Source organism: Vipera berus, assembly GCF_964194415.1.
Source record: "Vipera berus genome assembly, chromosome: 2".
NCBI classification, from domain to species: domain Eukaryota; kingdom Metazoa; phylum Chordata; class Lepidosauria; order Squamata; family Viperidae; genus Vipera; species Vipera berus.
This window is the reverse complement of record NC_138203.1, coordinates 128,624,823-128,645,902: the sequence shown is the minus strand read 5'-3', so window position 1 is coordinate 128,645,902 and position 21,080 is coordinate 128,624,823. Positions and strand designations below refer to the sequence as shown.

The window sequence follows — 21,080 nt, the reverse complement described above, 5'->3', positions numbered from 1 at the left end:
TCAACAAATTGATCCCTCAGAGTCCTCCCATCTGATCCTAAAAGTAATGCATGTTCCCACAGGACCGCAGATGTTCACTAAGACACAGCCTTCCCTGACCTGATGCCCTCCAGATGCATTGGAGTATAGGTAGTCCTCAACTTACAGAATGTAAATGAGCCCAGAAATACAGTTGTAAGTTGTGCTGGTCGTTAAGTGGATCATCATGACTCCACCTAATTTTACACCCTTTTTACACCAGTCAATAAACAAACCCATTTTCTGCAATGGGTGTTTTTTTGCTGGAAACTCGAAGTAAACACTTTTACACACACACACACACACACACACACGTGTGTGTGTGTGTGTGTGTGTGTGTGTGTGTGTGTATAACACTTGATGGCAGTGAAAATTCCTTTATCCCTTTATTGCCATCTAGTCCAATGTTTAATTGACATAGATAATAGAACCTAGATTGACAGAGGCTTGTTCCTCTAGCACAGGGGTGTCAAACTCAATTTCATTGAGGGCCGCATCAGCATTGCGGTTGCCCTCAAGGGGCCAGGTGGGTGTGGCCTGGGTGGGCATGGCCTACTGGGTGGGTGTGGCTAGAGTGCATATGGCCTACTGGGTGGGCATGGCCAGCTCTACATCGTTTGCATCAAGGGTGCCTACGGGGGCCTGGGCAGGAGTGGGACAGATCTGAGGGTCTCTGGCAGAAGGAGGGTCTCTGGGCCAGGGCCAAGGCGGTGGGGGCCATTCTCTCACTGTTTCCAGGATGGCTTCACGGGCCACATGAAACCACTTCGCGGGCCGGATCCGGCCCCCGGGCCTTGTGTTTGACATGTCTGACCTAGATTGACAGAGGCTTGTTCCTCTAGCATATTTAAATGAGAATGTGCTGTGGGAACACTAAAAAGGACTGACCTAATCAACTAACTATGGGAGTTATATTTAGCTCTAAAGAGACCCGCTCATGGCTAAACTAGGTTTATTCAGTGACTCCTGTCATAGAACACCTAAGCCCAATCGACTGACTTGTACATACTTTGTCTTCCAAGAAAAATAGTTGGCAAACAAAGAATGACTGATAAAACCAGTTCCTTTTTCTTATAATTTTGCAATGACTGATTAATTACAGCAAACAAGTAACAGTTATTGTTGGCCAACCAGCCAAGAGGGAACGTGCTAGAGTTGCTGATACACTGGTTCATGTGATACTATGGTATGCACTTCCTGGAGAAAGGAGGATCTTCAAGAAATCTAAAGTAAGTAATTTTTGACTCAATATGTTTCTATGCTACCAGAACCAATGTGAAGTTTAGGCAGGATATTGGAAGTTATGTCAACGTGGCAGTACAATACATTTACCATGCAAGGTGAGCACCCCACAGGCTATTCTCTTGTCTTGTTATCTATAGAGGACCCCAGAATACATAGGTGAAATTAGGTTGCAAAATACTGATTGTCAGCAGAATAGGGTGTTTGCACTTTTTGATCTTCCCCAAGTCTTATTATTATTTGCTTCCTAGGAAATTCTGAATTCTCTCATACATTGTTGAAGAAAGACAACACTCCAAATTTTGCAAATTTTATATTGCAAATCTAGAAGCAGAATCCTATGCTTTGTTTAGTGAATAGTAGAAAATCAAAATGAGGCATTATTGCCTTAGCTGCACATATCTAACAACATATTTCTTTCTCTCCTTTCCATTACTTTTTCTTTGGTTAAAATCAACTCTGTTGAGAAAAAGAGAAAAAGAAAAGAAAAAGGAGAAAATTGTGGAACAAAAAAATGATTCTTCCTTTTATATTGTAGTCATTCTTTGATTTACAGTCACTTTGATGGGCTCTAAGACTAAGGCTCTAAGGTCAGTTTAAAATTAGCACGAAAGATAATCCTCAACGTTCGTTTAGTGACTGTTCAAAGTTACAACAGCACTGGAAAAAATGATTTGCAACCAGACAGACTTCACACTTACAAGCATCCTCACAGTCACATGACCAAAATCTGGGGACTTGGCAACTGGCATATATATTCCTGATGATTGCAGCATCCTGGGGTCCCATGATTGCCATTTGTGAACTTCCCAGCCATCTTTTGACAAGCAAAGTTGGGAGGGGAAGCCAGATTAGCTTAACGACTGCATGTTTCACTTAACTGCAGTGAACAACCATGGCAAAACAGGTAGCAAAATTGGGATCGGCTCACTTAGCAGTTTGCTTAGAAATGAAAATTCTGGTCCCAATTGTGCACAGATGTAGATGATCCAGCCCTTGTTGCTCTCCCTGCCCAGATGCAGAGCTCCAGCCTTGATTCCAAGAATTCTGCTCAAATGCTGGAAGAGCATTAATGTATGTGTGCGTTCAAAAGAAGAAATAATAGTCGTGTGCTATTTCCTCCCCCCCCCCCTGACACAGAAAAAAACAACAACCCCATCAGAGGACACTAGCTCCCCTAAAAGCTCAGCTAACACACACCTATTCAAGGATCCACTTCAATGCTCTAGTTTAGATCAAGAAATGTCTGAAGGCTGCAGAAGTGAGTTAGGGGCTCAGAGAAAGGGTTGATTTACCTTCTCCTAGCTAGCTAGATATGCCTGCTTTGGTCAGAGATCTGCCTGCCTTTCAGATCTGGAGACAAACAACAGAGGAAAAGCCAACAGTGGCAATACCCTACAGGCCAGGAAACTACTGTAGTTCTGATTGCCATCACTAGGTGGCAATAGAATGGACTGCATATCTATATTAAGCTGTCTGCACAACATCGAAGAAGGATGTTTTATGTGGATTGGAAGCAGTTTGTTTATACAACTTGCTATATTGTTCTTTCTGCTCAGCCAGGTGTCATTCCTTCAATAAACAGAGTTTAGAATAGCAGATCGGCTCCTTTCATCTTGGATACAGCCATTGGATTGGCTCTGATCTTTCAACTTCAAGAACATAAGCCAAATAACCTCCATTGCATGATTTAAAAAGCGCTCATAAAATCAGTATTTTGATCATTTCGTGACCAGCTGACCAGAAAGTAGGTTTCTTCTCTCACGAGAACGTTTTTGCAATTCTTGGCAGATTTGTTTATAAGCGTGGAAGCTAACCGCGTGCAATTATGCGCACTCGAATTTTGACAAATGCCTTTTTCTGTCACCCCAAGGACATGGGATTCAAATTCAAAGCACTAATTAGCTGGCTTTCGGTGGCAAAACCCAGCGAACATCGACCTTAAAAATCTAAAATATTAAAATAATCGCACACCAGCAATTTTCATTGGGTGTGTGTGTGTGTGGGGGGGGAAGGAACACCGACACAACGGGACTAGGAAGTAAATGTCACGATTAAATTTACTGCCATTGACAGGAAAAGTACAACAGCACATAAGCAACACTAGACGTGAACCTTATTTACCGATGTCGGAAAAGAAATTACATTCACGTGTCGATAGGAGGAAGGGGGTGATTAGGCTTCTCCGCCTGGAGTTATTTATAAAAAAATTAATCAGGGTGGGATTTAAAAAAGAAAAAAAAAGAACACAGTAGTTAAAGAGTTTTGAGACCAAGCTCTTTTCACGAGGAAGTGGGCGGCTCTAAAAAGAGCCTTTGGGTTTTCTCGGGTCTCAAGCCTCGCTGCGCAGCGCGGCCGCCTTCTCACTTGGAGCTGGTGTACTTGGTGACGGCCTTGGTGCCTTCCGACACGGCGTGCTTGGCCAGCTCCCCGGGCAGCAGGAGGCGCACGGCCGTCTGGATCTCCCGCGAGGTGATGGTCGAGCGCTTGTTGTAGTGGGCCAGGCGGGACGCCTCCCCGGCGATGCGCTCGAAGATGTCGTTGACGAAGGAGTTCATGATGCTCATGGCCTTGGAGGAGATGCCGGTGTCGGGGTGGACCTGCTTCAGCACCTTGTAGACGTAGATGGAGTAGCTCTCCTTCCTGCTCTTGCGCCGCTTCTTGTCGCCCTTCTTTTGGGTCTTGGTCACCGCTTTCTTCGAGCCCTTTTTAGGCGCGGGGGCCGATTTCGCCGGCTCGGGCATTCTGGATAAGAGATCGCTGTTCTTCGCACGGAAAATAAAATTTAAAAAAGTAAAAAACACAAGGAGGAAGTCTGAAGAAGGAGACCCGATCGCGTCCCTTTATTTATAGTCTCTCTATGCAAATGAGAGGATCCAAAGCAAGCACGATGCTATTGGCCGAAGGAGCTTTGATCTCATCGCTCCTGCGCACGCACATGCAAATGAGAGCCCTGCAAATGCCCGGATTTCTATTGGGTAGAAAACTCTACCTGCGGCTTCCTACTGGTCGCCTTGAAAGCTTGCGTTCTGATTGGTGCTAAAATCCTGGTAACGGGTCTGGCCAATCAGGAATGGTGCTGGCGGACGCGAGGAGGGGATAAAAGGAGTCGGTTGTTCTTTTTCTTTAATTGCTATTTTGCTTTTTCTGCCGTGTCTGAGCTGAGCCGAGTCAGTGTCGCAATGTCTGGACGTGGCAAGCAGGGGGGGAAAGCTAGAGCTAAAGCTAAATCTCGCTCCTCCCGTGCTGGGCTCCAGTTTCCCGTAGGTCGAGTTCACCGCCTTCTTCGCAAAGGGAACTATGCCGAGCGGGTCGGCGCCGGAGCCCCTGTTTACCTTGCTGCAGTGTTGGAGTATCTGACAGCTGAAATTCTGGAGCTGGCTGGAAACGCTGCCCGGGATAACAAGAAAACTAGAATAATCCCTCGTCACCTCCAGTTGGCCGTCCGTAACGACGAGGAGCTGAACAAGCTACTGGGAGGCGTTACTATTGCCCAGGGAGGAGTGTTGCCCAATATCCAAGCTGTGCTACTACCCAAGAAGACCGAGAGCCACAAGCCCAAAGGGAAATAAATGAACCTATCAGTGTAACACAAAAGGCTCTTTTAAGAGCCACCCACAACATCAAAAAAGAGTCGTTACTGTGTTTTTGGGTTTATACGAGATATAGTGGGTGTGCCAAGTTCACTTCCTTAATTAAGCATTTGACAACATTTGCAGCTTTGTGTAAAACGAGTGATTGCAGCCCTCTACTGAAGCAGTGGGTGGCCCTTAAAAGGGCCTTTTGATTTATTTTGAAAAATTCCCAAGCTGAAATAAGATTTAACCCCCAAATCCGTAGAGAGTACGGCCTTGGCGCTTCAAAGCATACACCACATCCATGGCAGTCACGGTCTTTCTCTTGGCGTGCTCGGTGTAAGTCACGGCATCGCGGATGACGTTTTCGAGGAAGACCTTTAGCACCCCGCGAGTCTCCTCGTAGATCAAGCCAGAGATACGCTTCACTCCGCCACGACGAGCCAAACGGCGGATAGCGGGTTTAGTGATGCCTTGGATGTTATCTCGCAAGACTTTGCGATGGCGCTTTGCGCCTCCTTTCCCCAAACCCTTTCCGCCTTTCCCACGGCCAGACATGTCGCCGAACGATAAAACTCGAACCTTACAAAGAGTTCGCCTTCTAGCTCACGTTTATATTGGTTGCTTTCCGACCAAAAGGAAAACTGTCGCGAAGATGGGAGAGGACAGCCCAGTCGTCCAATTAGACTACAATTTGATAGGGCGATGCTATAGGGCCTTGTCCAATAAGACTCAGCCTCATTTTAAAACAGCGAATGACTAATGGTTAACTCAATGCATTTCGAATTGCAAAGGTTATATGTTCCAAGTAGTTTCATTATATATATGGCTGTAAAATAATATCCAGATTGTCAGTTCACTTTTATGGAAGTACAACATTGCAGGCATTTAGCCTCCTTCTTTTAACTAGAAGTGGCTGTTTTGTTTTGAAACATATCTTGTATGTGCAATAAACACATAAGTGATCGAATAACAAAAAACTGTTGGGATTTTTAGAATAGTTTTTAATTTTAACAGTTTTGCCTGGGTTGTTTATCTTCAGAAAAACAGGCGGGATCTAGAAGCATTTCAATCAAGCAGCTGATAAGGTAACAAACTGACAAACTATAGATCAGGAGCTGCATGAGGCAGTTTTGTTACAAACGAATTGCAAAGCAAATATGTATCTATTGCCACAGCTCGACAGAAACGACTGTTTTTCTTAATTATTTTGAATTTGAGAGAGAAAAAATAAGCAGTAAAGAATGAAATACAAACGCACACTTTGCAGAGTCTAGTGTACAAAACGCTAACTTGTATAATAGTCAATTTGGAATGCAATTACTTCCGAAGTGAAGGACAGCAACATTTAAGCTTCCAGTTCAGCACTAGGGATATCCAAAGGGAAAGAATCGACCAGGCTTGGCTATACACATGATAAAGGCAACAACAGGGTTTCTTCATAAGCCTGCGGTTCTCCATCGCATACCAGAAAAGGTAGTTCCAGCAGTTGCACAACTCTAAAATTCGCAGCTGCATGAATAATTGCTCCTAATCTCTAGCTCTGTGGTCTTCAAACTCGGCCCTTTTATGACTCATGGACTTCAACTCCCAGAATTCCTCAGCCAGCATGCCTGGCTGAGAAATTCTGGGAGTTGAAGTCCATGAGTCATAAAAGGGCCGAGTTACCGCAGCATTCACAGATCACCTCCGGCGAAGGCGCGTACGCAAATTGCGGCCCTGGCTGTCTTTTTTTTTTTTCCTACTGGAGGAAAAGCAATATTTCTCTACTCAATTGGTCCTGCTGAGAAACCAAGTTTGCATTGGCTGAGGCGCCTTGACGTCACAGTCAGCCAATCAGAAGCGCCGCTTTCAAAGGGGGAGGCAGGCATTAATGGGCCCTCCCCCCCGCCTTTCTCATCAATTAGGGAATGCCTTTTGCGTTCGCGGAGAAGAAGAGCCGGCTCGTTTTTGAGGAATGTCTGGTCGCGGCAAACAGGGAGGCAAGGCCAGAGCCAAGGGCAAGTCTCGGTCTTCCCGAGCCGGGCTCCAGTTCCCGGTCGGTCGCGTTCACCGCCTGTTGCGGAAAGGGAACTACGCCGAGCGGGTGGGCGCCGGCGCTCCCGTCTACCTGGCGGCGGTGCTGGAATATCTCACGGCGGAAATCCTGGAGTTGGCCGGCAACGCTGCTCGGGACAACAAGAAGACCCGTATTATCCCCCGCCATCTGCAGCTGGCCATTCGCAACGACGAAGAGCTCAACAAACTCCTGGGCAAAGTGACGATCGCTCAAGGGGGCGTCTTGCCCAACATCCAGGCGGTCCTCTTGCCCAAGAAGACGGAAAGCCATAAAGGCAAGTGACCTGCTGTTGGTTGACCGACGGGCAAGTGCTTCGGAACCTGAACCCCAAAGGCTCTTATGAGAGCCACCTACAACCTTTTAAGAAAGCGCTGGTCGTCTCTTCCTCTCTTCGAAATAACGTCTTTCTTGTTCGCTTGCACCGGCGTTCCGAAATAATTGTCAAGTCGTCAAAACGGCTTGTCATAACGCCGGTCCCGTTTTTTTAAGTTTTTTATTTATTTTTATTTTTATTTTAATTCCATTTATATCCCGCCCTTCTCCGAAGACTCAGGGCGGCTTACAAGCTTAGCAGTAGCCTTCATTCTATGTATATGTCTGCTTATTAGGGCTTTCACACACACCCCCAAGCGGCATTATTACAAAGTCAGCTTAATTGCCCCCAACAATCTGTGTCCTCATTTTACCTACCTCGGAAGGATGGAAGGCTGAGTCAACCTTGAGCCTGGTGGGATGCGAACCTGCACTAATTGCTGGCAGCTGGTGTTACTTAAGGAGGCATTAGCCCACTGCTCCACCAAGGCTCTGTAGTTGTGTCTCGGGGCATTGATTTTTATCTGGTCTACAAGAGTTCCAATCTGTTCCCATCCTAGCCTCTTCTTCCCCAAAGGGGGATTTATGGGACTGAGAGATTTGAGGGGAACTCTTGAACGCGAAAGTATGAATTGACTGAGATTACGCTGACTTAAATCTGAGTGAGTCACCCAGGGGTTTAAAGTGTTGTCAGGTAGAACTGACTTGACTACGCAGTTGACCAGACCTGCAAGTAATGTAACATTTGGGGGTGTTTTTTTGAGGGTGGGGAAGGCTCTGCATGTTTCAGTAACTGGAGGCAACATTACCAGCCATTAATATGGCTCGAAGGTCTGGAAATTTGTGTTCAAAATGTGGTAGTAACATGTATGTACATTGAACAAGATCAGGCATACACAGTCCAAGCCGGAAGAAAGACATTAAATTATCTTTCAGTTCTGCATTTCCCCAAAGCCAGCTCTTGAGTTCATAAAAAAAACAAACCAAGAGTGGTGGTTATTCTCTGTGAGGAAAAATCAAGTGGGCATCTTCACTTTGCATTTTTGGTTTTGCAAAAAACAAAAACAAACCTGAGCTGAAAAACAACCACTAAAAAGTCTCCCAAGGAGTTCTTCACCTCTTGCACTGGTGAGATTTGTCTCTTCTCCCCCCCCTTCTCCCCCCCCACCACACCTCCCTTGTGTTAGTTGCAGGAATCAAATCAGAATTGCCATTCTCAGAGCTGTTTTTCCTTCAAGTCTACGACTTTGAATGTAGTTTGGCAGCAAGCCATTACCTGGTATTGGTCTGTTATCATGGAAATGGTACAGTTCAACACCCCACCACACACACACACACACACACACCCTCCTGTCCCCAGCAGGTTTGGAGATTTGGGTATTACTGGAGTGGAAAAGAAAAAGTTCCCAAACCAATGAAAGGTTGTTCTCTTCCACCTTCCTCCCCTCCCCCCACATTTAATTGGTCTTCAGAGGGATTTTTCTTCCGGCAAGCAGGCAGACTGGGCTAAGGTTGGAAAGCACCATAACAACACTCCTGGGAAGGTACAAGTTACATTGTCCCCAGCTTAAGCCTCTCTTTGGAGCTGTCTAGTAAATAAAAAGGGGTATTGTTGAAGAGGGTGGTGCTGAGATGGCCTAATGGGATTAAGTCAGATAAACACGTCTTTCACTAGAAAAGGTTTACCTTCCATCAGGCAATTTGTTTTTCAGAATGAATAAGAAGCAGGTATCACCATACCCAGCTATGGAGGGTAACCTGACCTAAAGCCAGTTAGCCCCCCCTTTTTTAAAGGGGAATGTTTGTGTGTGTGGGGGGAAATCAGAAGATGGAGGGGTATGTGCATTATATCTCCCAGTGCCCTCCCCCCTTGGAATTCAGGTCATTGTGACTGTCTCAGTCAGTTCTTGAAGACAGTTACATTAGCACATTGTATTTTGTGCACTATCTTGGATAAGTTTTTAAGTGATGAAAAGTACTTTGGGAGATGGGTATGGAAACAAAAAAATAATGAAAAGTTTGCAAAAGTCATCTAAGAAGGATCATGTTTGCCTTCAAGGCTGAATGCCTCGGTAGGCAACCGATGTCCAATTAAATTTGGTCTTAATTACTGAGCACCCTCCTGCCCCTCCCAAATTTATCAGATGAAAATGCAAGTATTCCTTGTTTAGTGATCACTGTTGGGACCAGTCACTTGGTTGTTAAGAGAAGCAGTCTCTAAGTGAACCTACATCTGTTTTGAGGAGTTTCAGCTTTACAGCCCTCGGAAAGTTGCAAATGTGAGGACAGGTCATACGTTAATTACTCTCTTGTGAGTTATGATTTTAGGATTAAAGAATTCTAGCCAAGAAATGCTATTAAAAACTGAATGAAGGTCTTGTGCTCTCAAATTTGCTCCGTTGTATGCCAAGTTTCTTTCCACTTTTGTGAAATGAATTAGGAGTGATGGATGTTAAGCCAGTTCACTGTGGGTATTACCGGTACTACGACAAGATTCCCATCACAGCCATCCCAAAACAGCTTCTGATTAAACTTTGGGAAACTGCAAGCTTGTGAAGTAAAAGGAAGTGAATCATTTCTGACATCAGGAAAATGATATATCAGTAGGCTGGAAACATTCCCATTTATAAATTAATGTTTAGTCTGGACTGTAGAAAATTGTGGTGGAGAATATAATCGTGAATTTGAGATGGTTGGCGATATGACTAGCTCTAACAAACAAAATGGAGACTGCACTCTTTTTCTGTCTGTCTTTTGGTCATGACCAGGGCAAACTAGTTCATCTTTTTACCTAATCTTATCAGACCCAGATTGATTCTTCCTGCCCCTCCAGACAAACCTCCCTGCAATCCCATCTGAACGAAGGAATACAAGCCTCCTCATCAACTCACAGAGCAGCTGAAGGGCAGCCCTAACCAGAGTTGCAACATAATGAGGAGACAGATGAGACACCCCAATCTTCCATTCTCCATCAGCGGATGACCTCAGCATTCTGTTTCCTTTAACAAAGGACTTGCTCAGTTCAGTTCACCTAACAATAGAATGACAACAGGTAGGCGGACAAAGATCTCTGTGGCATCCTCAAAACTAGGATTTCCTGCATTGTAGCCTTAATTTTTTTTTAAAAAAAAATTGCTTTGTTTGGGGTTCCTCTTTTTCTTCAGTGTGCTCTGGACTTCTGAATTTCCCACAACAATTACTTGCAGTATTGTTTTAGGGAACCCCTGGACAAGAACAGGATGGGAAGATCTGTCCCGGCCCTTTCTCAAAGCCAAGATAAATCACAAACAGTACCTCAAAGATGTCTGCTGAAGATACACAAGATAGTAAAGAACAACACAACATGGGAGATGCATTCCTTTTCCTTTGTATATGGAGAAGAGGGTTTATACTCAGCAAGCTGAGCCGGCAGCTCTTCCTATTTGCATTTCCTTTCCAAACAGTCATCATGTGCTAGCCCAGGGGTAGGCAACCTCGGCTCTTTTATGACTCATGGACTACAACTCCCAGAATTCCTGAGCCAGCTTGGCTGGCTGAGGAATTCTGGGAGTTGAAGTCCATGAATCATAAAAGAGCTGAGGTTGCCTACCCCTGAGCTAGCCTGTAATTATGGAGTCCTTTACATATCTGGATTATATGTCTTTAGTTTTTAGTTACAGATAGCTCACGACTTACAATAGTTCACTTAGTGACCATTTGAAGTTACAATGGCTCTGAAAAAAAGTGGCATGACCATTTTTCACACTTATGACTATTGCAGCATCCCCCGTGGTAACATGATTTACATTCAGATGCTTGACTGACTCACATTTATGAACAGGTGCAGTGTCCTGGAGTCATGTGATTCCCCTTTTGTGACCTTCTGACATGCAATGTCAATGGGGACGCCAGATTCACTTGACAACCATGTTGCTAATTTAACAACTTCAGTGATTCACTTAAGAAATGTGGCAAGAAAAATCATACCAATGGAGCAAAACTCAAGTTAACCAATTTCTCACTTAGCAACATAAATCTGGGGCTCAGTTGAGGGTTACCTGTATTTGAACTTTAGCTCAGATGCAAAACACTCAGGGGAAGATAGAAGGGGTTTTGAACCTCTTCCCATTCTTTGAAGCAGATCTTCTGTGCATGCTGAAATGCTCTAGTCTTCTGAAGGATGGGGGAGAAAGCAGTTTCTCAAAGACCTTATGTTCGACGTGCCAAAATCTCATCCAAAAGATGGTTTCAAACCCTCTTATCACTTGCATAATCTCCTGTTATGAGAGGCCCAAAGTCCATTAATGAAAAGCAAGCGGCTCTAAAAGCAAGCCACATTCCCAACAAATTCATTGATAGTAGACTGCCAATTTGCCTATATTTTACAGTCATGGCTGTTAAGTGCAGCCACCATGGATAGAATAGTGCCATAGGAACAAGAATGCACATCATCTACATTAGAGCTAAGCAGCAGCTTATTGGTCACCGATAAAGAACAAATCCTGGACGAGATGGATATTTGATGTGCTAAAGCAGACATGTTAAACACAAGGCCCGGGGGCTGGATCCGGCCCGCAAAGTGGTTTCATGTGGCCCACAAAGCCATCCTGGAAACAGTGAGGGAACGGCCCCCACTGCCTTGGCCCTGGCCCAGAGACCCTCCTCCTGCCAGAGACCCTCAGATCTGTCCCACTCCTGCCCAGGCCCCCATAGGCACCCTTGATGCGAACGATGTAGAGCTGGCCACGCCCACCCAGTAGGCCATACACACTGTAGCCACACCCACCCAGTAGGCAAACCCACCCGCCCCCCTGAGGGCAACCACAATGCTGATGCAGCCCTCAGTGAAATTGAGTTTGACATCCCTGTGCTAAAGCTTCTGAATAAGGTAGGCATTCTGGGGGTCTGTGGATATAAATCACTTACATAATGCTCCATAATCAGTCACCCTTTTTTTCTTTCAAAATTATCATTTTAATATTTTTAAAAACACTCTGCAAGGGAAAGTATCATCACCACACAGCCCCAAAGCTCCTACTGATATAGTAGAGATCATCCTGGAAAAGTAATTCCTATGAATTTTATTTTATTTACTGTACAGCATCTACAGAGGCCATGCAATCACTGGTATACAAATATAAGTTTAATTCCTATAAATATATGTCTTTAACTAGCTTTGCCCATCAAGTTATTTTGGGAAGATGCAAATCTCCCACAGTAGCTGTCTGGGACAGAGTATACTTGTTGCCAAAATTCAAACCATCTCTCTCGTCTCAAATAGGCTGCCCAACACTAGCACACAAGCCAGTTATTTAAAACCTGCTCCTTATAAACCAACTGCGACTGGTTTCTACAAGAATGTTATTGAAAAATGGAACTCAGATTAAAACCTTTACAAAGCTGACCTAGAGGGGCAAAACTATAATCATATACATGCTTATCAAGATGAATGTCTTTCATCTGAAGTTTTCTCCCTTCTAACTTCTACAAAATTATATGCAGCCCACTCACCTTACAATGAAATCTCTGGGTTTCATTTCTTTCCTTAGGAGGAAATGGCTATCATTGTGACTGATCCACCTGAATTCCCATTTTACTTTTACAGCCAAGCTAATGCCCCAGGACAGGTATTGGATAGAATGCAGACATTTCACGACCAGAAAATTTGGATGTTTAAAATGTCCAAGGAAGAAACTTTGATTACGTAGCATTAAAATGGAGAGGGAGGGAGAAGAGAAAAAAAGGGGGAAAAATCCTATTGGAAAAATTCTGAATTCATCGTGATTTTAATTCATCGGATTTAACAATCCCTTGCCACGCTGAATACGCATTTGCAAATTCAGATTTTGGAGAAGCCAGTACTGCTGGGACTAATGATAGTACTACTATAGCTTTAAGCAAAACTAGTCTAAACCCCCTCCTAACACAGGTCCACGTGTACGCTGCAAACCGCGATAGCCGTTTTCAAAAGAAGCGGAAGTGAAGCAGCTCTTTTCTCGATATATCTGAGTGGCCCTTAAAAGAGCCTTTTGGATTGCTTTTACTGGCGGGAGGAAAGTTTAAGCTCTCTCCCCGCGGATGCGGCGCGCCAGCTGGATATCTTTCGGCATAATCGTCACCCTCTTGGCGTGGATGGCGCACAGGTTGGTATCTTCGAAGAGGCCAACGAGGTAAGCCTCGCTGGCTTCCTGCAGGGCCATCACGGCGGAGCTCTGGAAACGGAGATCGGTCTTGAAATCTTGGGCAATTTCTCTGACCAGGCGCTGGAAGGGGAGCTTACGGATGAGCAGCTCGGTGGATTTCTGGTAACGACGGATTTCTCTTAAGGCGACAGTGCCGGGGCGATAACGATGAGGCTTTTTCACCCCACCAGTGGCTGGAGCGCTTTTTCGGGCAGCCTTGGTAGCCAACTGCTTGCGAGGAGCTTTTCCTCCAGTAGACTTTCGAGCAGTCTGTTTAGTACGGGCCATGGTCCGCCTAGAGAGCAGCCGATCCCAGCGAAGTAGAAAGCAGAAAATAAACGAGTAACCTCTGCAAGGCTGAGTATTTATAGCCGAGTCCTCCTCTCTTGATTGGCTGAGTGCGTTCGAATTTCCCGGGCTCGGAAAGGATTGGCTACAATGTTTCGCTGTTTTTTCTCTTGCCTCTTTTGTACTCGAATGGATACGTCAGCAAACAGGACATTCAAATTCTTTCTGCTCTGTGCAAATAGTGTTCTCACAAATAATACCTTGCAGATAAAGGGTTCCTTTCTGCGCTGAAGAAATCCGGAACACCGATTTGATGGCGACAAGGATTTTTTTTAATGCCTCTCTGTAAGCTTAGTTATCCTTATTTTTGCAACGCAGTTTTTTTTAAAAAAAAAAAACAACTCCAAGGTATTTTTTTGTGTATTCATCTACTTAGCGAGGACGAATATAATTTGCAAAATTGTTCTAAATTTGAATTGGTGAAAATGTTTAGCAGTTGTGGAAATAGCGTGTGGCACCAATGAGACCCGGAAACTTAATTCCTCGTCAGCCACAGAAATTTATGAGTGATCGGGGTCAGCCCGATCTGCCTACTTCGCAGGGTTGTTGTACAGAAAAATGAGAAGGGAGAAGACTAAACTCCATTTTTGTGCATTGAGTTCCTACACAAAAAATATATTTAATAAACGCATGTCACTATTAAGCATGTCACTAGTAAATGTTTTCCTATGTTGCCTAAAACAATGGGAGAGCATCTTAACTTGTATAGCAATTGTTTATTCCAAGTTTATTCCATTTTATATTTATATTTTTTTCGTTTCATTTTTCACTCAATTTAAGCACTTGTTATGTAGAATAGTTTATTAACTGATTAGTCATGACCTGGTTATAGTTTTTCGTTATGCTCCTCTGGCATACAATTTACACTACTTTGGCTGATCTCTAAAAATCTGTCAAGAACGGCTGCTACGGGCAGAACAGGCCAGAAGCAGACTGGAAACAAAGCAACTACTTCCACATTGTTCCCAAAATCTGCATGGACGCACCCATGAAAGCTCCACGCAGGTCGATCGGGCTCTTCCTAGAAGTGGGGCGCTCCATGTTGCTCTTTCTCAGGAATAAAACACACATATACACCTTTCTGGTCGTCTCCACAGCAGTTTATTTTTAAAAATGGATTTAATACTGAAAAAAGGGTTCTACAGTTAAGCGTCCTTTGGCGAGTTATGGATCAGAATTTTAGATCGAGGTTCCCCTAAGACGGCAGAGTCTGAATAATTCCGCCGGACACGGCGATCGGTTAAGATTTACCTCCCTATCCGAACCCTTTTATACCTGTTAAGAGGTAGACGATTTGGAATGTAACAGCTGAAGCCTTCTGTATAGCAACAGGTGGTTTTTCTAAATCTAAATCAATATTTGCCAACATATGTAGTAAGCCCTGGACTAGATTTAAGTGCCAGCTCCGAGGATAGGGCTTTGGATCTGGAAAGGAAACACTTATTCGCTACCCTAGACTCAGCTCCTTACTTGAAATTGTAGGTGGCTCTGAAAAGAGCCTTTGGGTTTGAAATTCAATGTTCCTTTCTTCACGGCAACTTCTATTTTCCCTTCGCTTTATGGCTTTCTGTCTTCTTGGGCAAGAGGACCGCCTGGATGTTGGGCAAGACGCCCCCTTGAGCGATCGTCACTTTGCCCAGGAGTTTGTTGAGCTCTTCGTCGTTGCGAATGGCCAGCTGCAAATGGCGGGGGATAATACGGGTCTTCTTGTTGTCCCGAGCAGCGTTGCCGGCCAACTCCAGGATTTCCGCCGTGAGATATTCCAGCACCGCCGCCAGGTAGACGGGAGCGCCGGCGCCCACCCGCTCGGCGTAGTTCCCTTTCCGCAACAGGCGGTGAACGCGACCGACCGGGAACTGGAGCCCGGCTCGGGAAGACCGAGACTTGGCCTTGGCTCTGGCCTTGCCTCCCTGTTTGCCGCGACCAGACATGACGTCGTTCCTGAGTCAAGTGCAACACACTAAACGCCCAACGCAAACCGGCAGTGGTTAGAAACGAGCGAACTGGGGGCTTTTTATGCCTTTCCGAGGTCTGCAATTGCAATGTTTTGATTGGCTGTTCCGGCGTCAGGCTCTCTTAGCCAATACGAAGGCGGGTTTGTCAGCATAGCCAATCGAACGGCGTGAAATTGACTCCTTCCAATAGGAACCACGGTACCGAAGTCCTCTTAATTTGCATCTGCGCGCGCAGCGACAGGGTGTAGAGGTATTAGCGACCAATAAGAACGGGGAGCTCAGCTACCCTTATTTGCATAGGAGGCCTTTAAATAGTGGGAAGCCGGATGTTGAACTTATTTTGGTTCTGTTCGAGGTACGTGCAGCGTCTGCTTTTCCGGACGGGAAGGAAGTTGGCTTGTTCGCGTTAGCGCTTGTTAAAAAGAACCTTATTTCGCGATGCCTGAGCCGGCGAAATCGGCCCCCGCGCCTAAAAAGGGCTCGAAGAAAGCGGTGACCAAGACCCAAAAGAAGGGCGACAAGAAGCGGCGCAAGAGCAGGAAGGAGAGCTACTCCATCTACGTCTACAAGGTGCTGAAGCAGGTCCACCCCGACACCGGCATCTCCTCCAAGGCCATGAGCATCATGAACTCCTTCGTCAACGACATCTTCGAGCGCATCGCCGGGGAGGCGTCCCGCCTGGCCCACTACAACAAGCGCTCGACCATCACCTCGCGGGAGATCCAGACGGCCGTGCGCCTCCTGCTGCCCGGGGAGCTGGCCAAGCACGCCGTGTCGGAAGGCACCAAGGCCGTCACCAAGTACACCAGCTCCAAGTGAGAAGGCGGCCGCGCTGCGCAGCGAGGCTTGAGACCCGAGAGAAACCCAAAGGCTCTTTTTAGAGCCGCCCACTATCTCATGAAAGAGTTTTTTAAGTCGCTACCTTGTTGCACCCCTGCCGACTTGAGCCTTGAAGCTTGGGTCTCCCAGACGTTGCTTTTCATTACTAATAAAATGCAAAGATTGGGCTCTGTTAAAAAAAACATGGGAAGATATATAGGGGGGAAGAAGTTTACATACTACAGTATTGGTCGAATTGTATAGGGCAGAAGTGTTTTATCTCTAGTAACATGCTAGCTTTTAAAAAAGTAACGTTATCTTGTGCTTAATTGAAATGCAAATAAAAGTGCAAAAGGGTTCATGGGTTGATAAGCATGGCTTCCGGATCTGATCTTGCAGGTGCTGAGTTTTTGTTAAGTTTTCTTTAAAAAAATTCTCGCCTGTAGCAATTTTATACATAAGCTGGTGAACACTCCTAATACAAGCAGTCCTTGATTTACAATTTAATGATAGTGGCACTGAAAAAAAAATGACTTAGGACAATTTTTCACACAATCAGCTGCATCCCGGTGGTCATGACCTCGCCAGGGCTGGTTGCCTTGGAAGAGTGAGGAAGATTCTCAGGGATGACTCACACCCTGGACGGTATCTCTACTCTCCTACCATCTGGTAGGAGATATAGGAGTATGCAGAATTGACTTGGGAGGCCGGTGTGTGGGTGTAGTTGGTTCACATGGTGTGGTAGGATGGAGGGTTTGTTGTCACTGTGTGTTGGGGGGAGAGAACATGGGGGGGGGGAGGCTCAGCTAATCTCAATGTACACATGTTGTACTTTGACAATAAAGGATTATTATTATTAATATTAATATTAATATGTGATCAAAATTCAAACACTTGGCAACTGGCTCATATTTGTGATGGTTGCAGTGTCCTCTGGTCTTGATCACCTTTTGTGACCTTCTGACAGGCCAGGTCAATGGGGAAGCCAGATTCACTTAACAACCGTGTTACTAACTTAACAATTGCAGTGCTTCAGTTAACAATTGCAGCAAGAAAGGTGGTAAAATGGGCAAAACTCCCTTAACAAGTCTCCCTTAATTGAGTTGATCCACTTGCTGCTGGTTATCCTCTTCTCCAGCATTATGGATGTCTCCAGAAACAGGTCTTTGCGTAACGTGTCCAAAATATGAGAGTTTGAGCCTGAGCATGTCCATTTTGGCTGAGAACTCTGGGCTGATTTGTTTTCTTGTCTGTTCGTGGCATTCTGAGGAATCTTCTCAAGTTCAAAAGCATCAATAATCTTTCTATGCTGCTTACAGTATCACATGGAAAACCACTGCCTGGATGGTTCAGATTTTCTAACTGTAGATGCATTGTGGCAACTGAATGTTTTTTCCCCCAAGGCTTTCATTGTTACGTATCAAATGTTGCCCTGAGACATATTTCTTGATAACTGGTTCCATTGTTGCTGACAGACAATCCTAAAAGGCAGGAGATATCCATTACTCCATTGTTTCTGTTGTCAGTTCTAAGGCTGATGGCTAATCTGTTACTAGTTTAGTCTTCTTTTAATTTAATCATAGTCCAAACATGTTGCAGCAATCCAAATGAACAGTGATGGGGTCATGAGCTTATCAACTCAGGAGAGAAAAAAAGTACTTTTATTAATTTGATTTATATGCCTCCCCCATCTCACCATAGCAACTTTGGACAGCTAACACCATATGAAATATAAAACAGAGAACAATAAAAAAATATAATGGCAACTCAATCATCAATAAATTATTATCTCACAGGCTCCAACCAACTTCGTGACCTTCTTGTCCAGATCAACATCCAGAGCTTTCAGGTTTTCCAAAAATGCAACATTGAGGCATGTTTCTTTTCCATTCATCCCACTGCATATAATTAATTCAAATATATTTTTGTCTAACAGGCTAGCTGGAAAGTAAAATGCAAAAAAGAAAATGTTGATGGGATGACTGCTATAGAAATCATGGAATCTCTGTTTTGCCATAGTATTAATCTTCATATATACAAATACTTCTAACACCATTTTTTTGAGGTTCTCCTCAGGGCTATGTCCTAAGTCCGCTGCTCTTCACCCTGTTGACCCATGACTGTTGTGCTAGTTTTGCCACCAACCATATTGTGAAGTTCGCAGATGATACAACAGTAGTGGGCCTTATTCATGATGACAGTGAGGGTGCTTACCGTAAGGAGGTTGAGGGGTTGGTGAACTGGTGTAAGGAAAACAGCCTAGTTTTGAATACTGGAGAAACCAGAGAACATTGTCGATTTCAGAAAAGGCAGGCACAGCCACACTTCTCTGTGCATTAATGATTCACCTGTGGAGATGGTTACCAGCATCAAATTCTGGGGTGTGCAGTTAACAAGTAGGCTGGCTTGGTCGCTCAATAGCGAGACACTGGTGAAGCAGGCACAGCAGTGCCTGCATTTTCTGTGTCGCATGAGAAAAGCACATCTTCCTTCCCCTGTCCTGACCACTTTCTACAGGGGGACAATCGAGAGCATCCTGTCATACAACATCACAGTCTGGTTTGGAAGCATCACTGCGTCAGACAGGAAGGTGGTGCAGAGAATGGTGAGGATGGCCAAAAAGATCATTGGCAGTTTCCTCCCTCCCATCCAGGACACTGCACAGAAGTGTTGCTTGAGCAGGGTCTTATCTGGGACACTACACATCCTCTTCACAACCTGATTTCCTTGTTAACCTTCTGGGAAAAGGCTTCATGGTATCTATAGCGGAACATCCAGATTCAACCATAGTTTCATTCCATACAGCTCAGGCTTCCTCCTTCCGTTATATATTCAAGATAGACACTGTTTAATATTTATTTGTTATGTATATGTAGGGGTGTGGGTCTATTCATATGTTGTATATAGTATGTTTAGGTGTGTGTCATGTGTGTGTTCACTTTGAGAGTGGGCAACTAAATTTCATTTTTGATGTGTGCTGTTGTGCCCACAGTAAAAAAAAATGACAATAAAGGTTATCTTATCTTATATAAAATGTAATAAGTTTCAAGCATTCAGATTCGCACTTTATGATAGGCTGGGATGAAGCCATGTCCTGAGATGAGGATATAAATACAGTGTTAATAAAGTTATAGGTAACATTTGGTGGCATTCTTTACAGTAGGCGAATCAAACCAAGGTGGATGATTTGATCTAATGTATGTGAAGGAGATGTTGTTTCAGAAATTAAGGTCCAGGCTTCTAGTAGCATAAATCATTTTCCTAAAATGTAGTTACTGTGTTTGAACATCTATAGTGCTAGTATTCAGATCATTACATCTGCTACATTTACTTTCTTCTCTTGGAACCTGCCAGAATCCTTGATAGATAGTAAACAACCTAAAAATTATTTCATCCCAAGAAAAATAAGGTTAACATCATCTTTACCAGCAGGGCATTTTTGCCGTGTGTTGTTAAAACACGGTATACTTAAACATAGTTCACACTGAACCTGGCCTTAATAGGACTGTGCTAAATATGATTTTCTGCATTTAGACTCTCTGGATTAAGCTAGTTCTTATTATGGCAACTAGAATGGCAACAGGATTTAAAAAATAAATACATATATTTCTGTGTTATGGTTCTCCCTTGATTCATTTTAGGAAAATGGATTGGCTTTAAAATGTATCAGGTGAATGTTAATCCAAAATTTAATCTTGGCTCTTCAGTCCAAAACTATTATTTTTACCTCTCCCCAGAAAGTGAGAGTGCTGATGACTGCATTTAGGAAGACTGTCAAGCTCCAACATTTAAACTGGAGAGAAAACCAGACTCAATAATGAATACAGTACTTGGATTAAAAAGTACAAGTTTAGCAACTCCAACCCATTCTAAAGCATATTCGGTCTTAAATTCGTTGCAATGAAAAAAATCAAAATAAAAATGTTCTAGCTATGTCTAGATATCTCCTTCTAGAAAGTTTATTTTATGTTGGCAGCATTTCCATTTCAGACAGGAAATCAATGGGTCTGGCTGATTCATTTAGTCCAGCTGACCATTTAGTCCAACATAATCTATTCTAGAGGTTAAGATTTTCAGCAAAGAGTTGAAAGTGTCAGAAACTAGGCATTTTTGTCTGTCCAGGTTACATTGGAGGGTTGCTGCTACTATAAGCCTAACATGCAAAGAAAGAGAAAAAAAAGGGAAAACCTAAATCTAGCTAATATCCCACAGTAGTCTAGGTATGGTTAAGATGGTTTCTGTGACTCTTCATAGATAATCTATAATTCTGAGTAATACGCAAAATAAATTTTGAATCAAATGTAACACAAACTTCAGTCAATACATTCCCATTCTCTTTATTTTTATAGTTACTTTTTTTAAAAAAAAGTTTGGGTCGGGTGTTTTTTTTTGCCGACTTGTAATTATTTTCTTGTTACAAAGCGATAGAAACTCGTAGGAACAGCAACAGGAAGAGGTTTCCGATAATATTTTGTATCAATTTTCACACAGTTAAGTTTGTGGCAATTCTGGACTCGATCGGTCCTCTTATGCAAAAACAGTTTCATCCCACCAAAACAGGTTTGTTCCCCCCCCCACCCCGCCCCGAACG

The 21,080-nt window shown here is 44.1% G+C and overlaps 7 protein-coding genes across 7 annotated transcripts; 3 read left to right on the top strand and 4 right to left on the bottom strand.

The window, feature by feature from the left end:
• Positions 1-3,298: 3,298 nt before the first annotated feature.
• Positions 3,299-4,004, bottom strand: LOC308662489 (histone H2B 5; the record flags this gene model as incomplete). The annotated part of the gene is made up of 1 exon (XM_081318356.1): positions 3,299-4,004. One exon carries the CDS (start codon positions 4,002-4,004, stop codon positions 3,624-3,626), a length of 381 nt encoding a protein of 126 aa, XP_081174482.1. The 3' UTR covers positions 3,299-3,623.
• Positions 4,005-4,442: 438 nt separating this feature from the next.
• Positions 4,443-4,856, top strand: LOC308662488 (histone H2A type 2-B; the record flags this gene model as incomplete). Its single annotated transcript, XM_081318355.1, has 1 exon — positions 4,443-4,856. The coding sequence occupies one exon, from the start codon at positions 4,443-4,445 to the stop codon at positions 4,830-4,832; it is 390 nt and encodes a 129-aa protein (XP_081174481.1). The 3' UTR covers positions 4,833-4,856.
• Positions 4,857-5,020: 164 nt separating this feature from the next.
• LOC308662490 (histone H4) lies at positions 5,021-5,405 on the bottom strand. Its single transcript, XM_081318357.1, has one exon. The coding sequence runs from the start codon at positions 5,391-5,393 to the stop codon at positions 5,082-5,084; it is 312 nt and encodes a 103-aa protein (XP_081174483.1). The 5' UTR covers positions 5,394-5,405; the 3' UTR covers positions 5,021-5,081.
• Positions 5,406-6,789: 1,384 nt separating this feature from the next.
• LOC308661775 (histone H2A type 2-C-like) lies at positions 6,790-7,772 on the top strand. Its single transcript, XM_081316955.1, has 2 exons — positions 6,790-7,382; positions 7,705-7,772. The coding sequence occupies exon 1, from the start codon at positions 6,793-6,795 to the stop codon at positions 7,174-7,176; it is 384 nt and encodes a 127-aa protein (XP_081173081.1). The 5' UTR covers positions 6,790-6,792; the 3' UTR covers positions 7,177-7,382; positions 7,705-7,772.
• A 4,502-nt stretch (positions 7,773-12,274) lies between these two features.
• LOC308663214 (histone H3.2) lies at positions 12,275-14,596 on the bottom strand. The gene has a single exon (XM_081319465.1). The coding sequence runs from the start codon at positions 13,653-13,655 to the stop codon at positions 13,245-13,247; it is 411 nt and encodes a 136-aa protein (XP_081175591.1). The 5' UTR covers positions 13,656-14,596; the 3' UTR covers positions 12,275-13,244.
• Positions 14,597-14,785: 189 nt separating this feature from the next.
• On the bottom strand, positions 14,786-15,688 carry LOC308663215 (histone H2A type 2-C). The gene has a single exon (XM_081319466.1). It carries the CDS (start codon positions 15,644-15,646, stop codon positions 15,257-15,259), a length of 390 nt encoding a protein of 129 aa, XP_081175592.1. The 5' UTR covers positions 15,647-15,688; the 3' UTR covers positions 14,786-15,256.
• Positions 15,689-16,006: 318 nt separating this feature from the next.
• On the top strand, positions 16,007-17,132 carry LOC308660953 (histone H2B 5). The gene has a single exon (XM_081315600.1). It carries the CDS (start codon positions 16,109-16,111, stop codon positions 16,487-16,489), a length of 381 nt encoding a protein of 126 aa, XP_081171726.1. The 5' UTR covers positions 16,007-16,108; the 3' UTR covers positions 16,490-17,132.
• The last annotated feature ends 3,948 nt before the right edge of the window (positions 17,133-21,080 follow it).

Excerpts from the sequence above, each read along its gene's own strand:
- LOC308661775 (XM_081316955.1), top strand. The coding sequence starts at position 6,793 with ATGTCTGGTCGCGGCAAACAGGGAGGCAAGGCCAGAGCCAAGGGCAAG.
- LOC308663215 (XM_081319466.1), bottom strand. The coding sequence starts at position 15,646 with ATGTCTGGTCGCGGCAAACAGGGAGGCAAGGCCAGAGCCAAGGCCAAG.
- LOC308662490 (XM_081318357.1), bottom strand. The coding sequence starts at position 5,393 with ATGTCTGGCCGTGGGAAAGGCGGAAAGGGTTTGGGGAAAGGAGGCGCA.
- LOC308663214 (XM_081319465.1), bottom strand. The coding sequence starts at position 13,655 with ATGGCCCGTACTAAACAGACTGCTCGAAAGTCTACTGGAGGAAAAGCT.
- LOC308660953 (XM_081315600.1), top strand. The coding sequence starts at position 16,109 with ATGCCTGAGCCGGCGAAATCGGCCCCCGCGCCTAAAAAGGGCTCGAAG.